At 48.1% G+C, this 5342-nt stretch overlaps 2 protein-coding genes across 2 annotated transcripts, besides 2 other annotated features; both read left to right on the forward strand.

The window, feature by feature from the left end:
• Positions 1-3678, forward strand: Tc00.1047053510229.10 (hypothetical protein, conserved; the record flags this gene model as incomplete). Its single annotated transcript, XM_799065.1, has 1 exon — positions 1-3678. A coding segment is annotated over one exon (3678 nt), but the record flags the coding sequence as incomplete, so codon positions are not given.
• Positions 1-5342: a sequence feature (heterozygous, Esmeraldo-like haplotype).
• Positions 3737-3756: a microsatellite.
• Tc00.1047053510229.20 (8-oxoguanine DNA glycosylase, putative) lies at positions 3979-5325 on the forward strand (the record flags this gene model as incomplete). Its single annotated transcript, XM_799066.1, has 1 exon — positions 3979-5325. One exon carries the CDS (start codon positions 3979-3981, stop codon positions 5323-5325), a length of 1347 nt encoding a protein of 448 aa, XP_804159.1.

Genomic DNA, 5342 nt, shown 5'->3' on the forward strand with positions numbered 1-5342 from the left:
CCGTCGCCCGGTCTAACATCCTCATCCACAACCAATGCGGGTGCAACAGGCGGTGCAGTCGTACTGTTTCGCATGTGTACATGTGCGTTGGCCTCCCAGGCGAGTTTAAGAACGCTGATATACGTATCCACACGTTTACTGTGCGATGAGGCTTCGGCATTTGGTGAGGGGAATGAACGGCCGTGTTGCACAACAGCATGGGTCGAGGCACTTTGTTCCCCTGGTGTCAGAAGATCATTCCTACACAAACAAATGGGTGTTCATCGTCGTCTCACGTTGGGCTATTTGCTTCTTCTTTCCGGTACAGTCCGCGCTGTGACTCATGGCTGTGCCAAGGGCAAGCGACTTCATAGCCATTTTGTGCAATTTGCCCAACAATTACTGGCTGACGTGGTGCCGTGTGTGGCACTGATAGCGGACACAAGAGAGGCCACGACACTGGCAGACGCTGCTTTTGTAGACGGTGATGACGCATCATTACGGGATGGGACAAAAAAAGAGTTGCACGTGCCTTCACTTATGACAGTGGAGGCGAACAATACACTGCTGCATTTATTTCATGGGATTGCGCTGGATGTATTGGAGGTTCATCAACATGATGAGAAGCAGACAACGACTAGTCGTCGTGCGGTGTTGGATCGTGATGCTCCGTCCCGTATTTGGTCTGTGGTGTCTATTTTACAGAGGGCATTACTCCGTGCGCTTGAATGGGTTCAGAGTGAAATTATTTGGGAAATGAGTTCCATCAACTCTGTGGATCCTTCAACGAAAACGCAGGCGGTGAATGAGACCTTCGCATTGGTCAGAATTGCTCTTGAAGATGGATTCGCACAACTGATTAAAAAACAAGAAACACTTGAATGCTCTCGGCGAGCTGTTGAAAAGCAGTTTGGGCAAAATTCAAAAGACTATCACGCCATCAGTGGCATGATGTGGACAAACACGTTGCGACTTTTCTTTTTTTGTCGGAGCTTATCAAATGCGTGGACATACATTTACGGCGGCCTTGGTGAAATGGGGGTGCAACACACCGATGAACAAATACTCGCTCTTATTGCTTCCTTTGTGTCTTCTGTGCCATCATTTGAGGGAGAAGAAAAGGAGCATGACGTGTTTCTTGCCGCCACAATGCTTCTTTCAGGAGCGCTTGCGGCTGTAGCGGCGGCCCCTGCTCCATCGATGCAAGCTGCACTTTGGTTCAGTGAATTGAATTTAACCCAACAAATTCATAATACGATTGTTCAACGAGGACTTCGATACCGGGACGAGAATGTGCAAAAGTTGAGCGCCTTGCTGTCGCGGCTAATATTGTACAGCTCATCTAATAACTCCGCCTTTCGCATTATTGCCGACTCTCCCGATCAACTGTTGGAACTTCTTTCGAATGGCCGCGATGGGGCGTCGCAGTGCGTCATTGGGGTTATGATACGTGCGGCCGTTGAGCGACCCCATTCCATTCTTCCTTCACTTTTTCGCTTGCTGCAGCATGGGGACACCAACACGAGACGCAATGTTCTGGATGTACTCTCCGCGCTTCCAAAGGCCTCCGATGACTCTGCATACGGAGGAGCCATTGCACCCGAGCGGATGCGGCCTGTATTGCGACTTCTTTCGGAGGAACTGTTATTGCGTATTCAGGATGAGGAACTGCAAATCCGATTGCAGAGTTCGAAACTGTTTGCAAAAGTATGGCCGGAAGATGTTTGTCGCTCATTGTTGAAGCTGGCGACGCAACGCGACCGGTCTGTTAAAAGAAAATCTTCGGCGCAGCATGCTTTACGCTTGGTTGTTGAAGCCCACACTAGCGATGGTAGTGTTGTGTTACTGCTAATACAAGAGTCCTTGACTTTGCTGGGAGAAAACGTACCATCTATCTGTGCCACCCCCTCCACACCAGCTGACATTTTGGCGTTTGCAACATTGCACTGCGGCACACTCCAAGATACCGTTGAAAGTCAACAAGTAACCAATTCCTCTACTGGGGAAGAGGGAAATATTAATGAGCGAATTATACGACTTGTTGCATTGTTAGGACGACACTGGGCGGAGGGGGTATTAAACTGGACAAAGACATGTATTCTCCCACTGCTTCAGCGTGCTATGGAGGCACGAGCTCCGTTGGAACAAGAACTTCTAGTTCGCGTGATGTCACAAATAGCTTATGTATGCGGTGCGACCAATGAGGGTTTAGTTGCACTCTCTTTGAGTTGTCTTCATATCATGAAGCCCACAGAAGAGGGCACAAACAATTCAACTGTCTGGCTTGAAAATCTCACTGGGCCTTCAACGGCACTGAGCTCGGACGCGTCAATTTATCAAATAATAGCACCATTGCTTTTTCTTCGGGGCTGCCCCAGACGAATTTTTGCCACATTTCTCACGGTGACGCAAATGCCACCACCCATTGCGGAGATGTGGGAATTCCTGTGGAGCGTTCTTCTTAATCCAAATTACCGCGAAGAATTGTCACTCGATGCTCAGCGCGTAATACTTGAACTGATGTGCAAGTACAACGCCTCTGTTATGATGGAACAGCTACGCCACATTGGGTCACGATACTTGAAGGAGGGTTTTTTTTCACATGTTGATGGTAGCATCGCCTTCTTCATATGTCGTGTTGGTTTCTTTTGTATTGGTTTCCTCCTGTCCCAAAACCAGACATTATTTTGTTCGAAAGAAATGAAATCTAATCTTGGCTTGAATGAGCATGAAGCTGAAGAAAGAGAAATGGTGGGAGTGGTCGCCACTGCGGAAAAAGAAAGGGAAGAAGAGATGGAATTTACTGAGCTTGTGAGTGGGGCACAGATGGTTGGACGTTGGACCGAAGATGTGGTGATGCCGTGGCTTTTGAGCGAGGACGACGCAGGGATCTGCGATGTTCCTCTTCCTGTGGATTTTCAGCGCCTAAGCCGGTCTGCAGTGGAGTGTTTAGCGATTGTTATGATCGCTGCGTTAAATCGCCAGGCGTTTAGTGATACCGTTACCCCTTTTGTCATGCTGCCACTCACTCAATTGGCACAGCAGTGTCGGGAGCGGGTCAATTTTTGGAAGGAAAATTGCAGCGCCACCGATGCACTCGTTGAATGGAGCCCCTCCCCTCACTTGCTCGGACGATTTGAGTTTGCCATTCATATTCATCAGAGGGCCCTCAATCTGCTGCGGGCACACCCTTCAGGGAGGACGACGATAGGCTTATATTTTAAACACTACATGCCGCCTTTAATTGAGCTTGCCAATGCAATCTGTACCGCAGTTTTGCGTTTTGGTAAGAAGGATATTGCTCAGGTAGCCGTTGAAAGTTGTCACGCCCTGTTTTTGGCTGTGATGGCCTCAACCGGCGCATCTCCAAGATTATCTGGCGGCGAGACACCGAAAGGGCGGGCAGAACCATCAAAAACCGTACTGATGTTTCTTGATGTCACCGACCGAAACGCGCTAATTACCTTTGCCGTGGGGAGCGCCAGATACTCCGATATTCCACAAGTGCAGTCTGAGGGAGTGAAGTTACTATCGGCGCTTTTGGGTGCAGCACCAGAAATCTTTTTGACGGAAGCTAAAATGGATGAGGCACCGTTAGGAGAAGCTCTTACCGTCTTGGGGTCGGTGGCGTTGATGCATCCCGACGCCAAAACCCGCGTCATTGCGGAACAAGTTTTGAGGGTTTTACAGGCGAACTGATGTTTTTTTTTAAAGTGTCTGCTTTTAGCGTCCTGGTGCAAATTTATTAGGTTCTATGTTTTTTTTTTTTTTTTTTTTGCCTGGGAAGGGAGAAAAACGTTATCTATCTGTGAGTTCTTTCTCTCTCTCTCTCAAAACAGAAATAAAAAAAATATCAACAAGCCAGTGACGAGAAACATTCATTTATTTTGCTGTGCAATGGAGTAAATCTCTTATTTATGGTTATTTGTTGTTGTTTTCCTTTTGTTTTACTTGCTTTATTTTTTAACTGCCTTTTTTATAGATGCATATGCGACCACGATGCACGCGTGGTATGCGCTACCATCCCCGGCAGCGGTGAATCTGCCAATGACACTCTGTGGTGGACAGTGTTTCCGGTGGCGTCGGACACCACGAGGCACATGGGTTGGTGTGGTGGAACGTGGAGCGTACGAACTCTCTGATGCTGCCCATCCGCCCGAATTCCAGGCAGTCCACCCACGTGGGGAGGAAAAGCGGGGAATGAGGTCCTCTTTGTCCCATCCTTCTGACGACCTCTCTGGGGATGTTTTTTGGTTTCGCTGTCTTCATCGTGAGCCAAAGAATGCATTGGATTTGTCTACAGAAGCCTGTTTTTTGCGGCATTACTTAGCGTTGGATGTGGACTTGCAGAAATTATGGCGGCGGTGGACACGTGACAATCCCATGAGAGACCATCCTTTGGTTCGTTACCTCACCTCCAATGCTGGCAAAGGGCCTTCTGTGAACATTCGTCATTTGCGACAGAACATTCATGAGACCCTTCTAGCATTTCTTTGCTCACAGAATAATAACGTACAGCGCATCACAGGACTTGTGGAGAAATTGGCCACTTCGTATGGAGACCACTTGTGTGATTACAACCTTGAAACAGGCGATGTTCGAAACGTGGGTTATTTAAATCACACCTCCACGAGGCCTACAAAAAATGCAAAAAGGGATGATACGGGAGATGGAGATTGGATACCTCTACATACTATGCCCAGCATGGATGAATTAGCTAGACGGTCGGAAGATGAACTCCGCACGTTGGGTTTTGGGTACCGCAGTAAGTACATCGTTCAATGTGCCTCCATCATTCAATCCAGTGGTGCAACCAGGCGGAAAAAGGAGGAAGGCGTGAATTGCTTTTGTTCCTCCATGCAGTCTTACAAGTGGTATGACGATCTTTTGGACCCTTGTCTCAGTTTGTATGATCGGCGAGAAAAACTTCTGTCCCTTCCCGGAGTGGGACGAAAGGTTGCTGATTGCATCCTTCTATTTGCGGTGGGTCATCATGAAATTGTACCTGTCGATACACACATGGCGCAGGTCGCAACAGAGTACTTGGCTGGGACAGCGACATGCGGCAAAAAGGTCTTATGCAACGGAATGGGCGGGAAACGAAAACGCAATTCTGAAGGGAAATCTTCCCTGACGGCAGTATCAACGGATGGATCTTGTTGGGAAAAGGTTTTGGCAGATTGGTACAGAAAAGGAAAAGAGCGCGACATGAAAATGCCGGCGCTTTTGCACAAACATCATGATGCCATTCAGCTGGGGTTTTGGCATCTTTTTGGTGATTACTGTGGTTGGGCACATAGCATTCTCTTCTACGCACGCATGCGAAGAGGGCAAAGAGACAACTGAATTTAAATTTCTATCCT

Source organism: Trypanosoma cruzi, genomic scaffold, assembly GCF_000209065.1.
Source record: "Trypanosoma cruzi strain CL Brener 1047053516679 genomic scaffold, whole genome shotgun sequence".
NCBI classification, from domain to species: Eukaryota; Euglenozoa; class Kinetoplastea; order Trypanosomatida; family Trypanosomatidae; genus Trypanosoma; species Trypanosoma cruzi.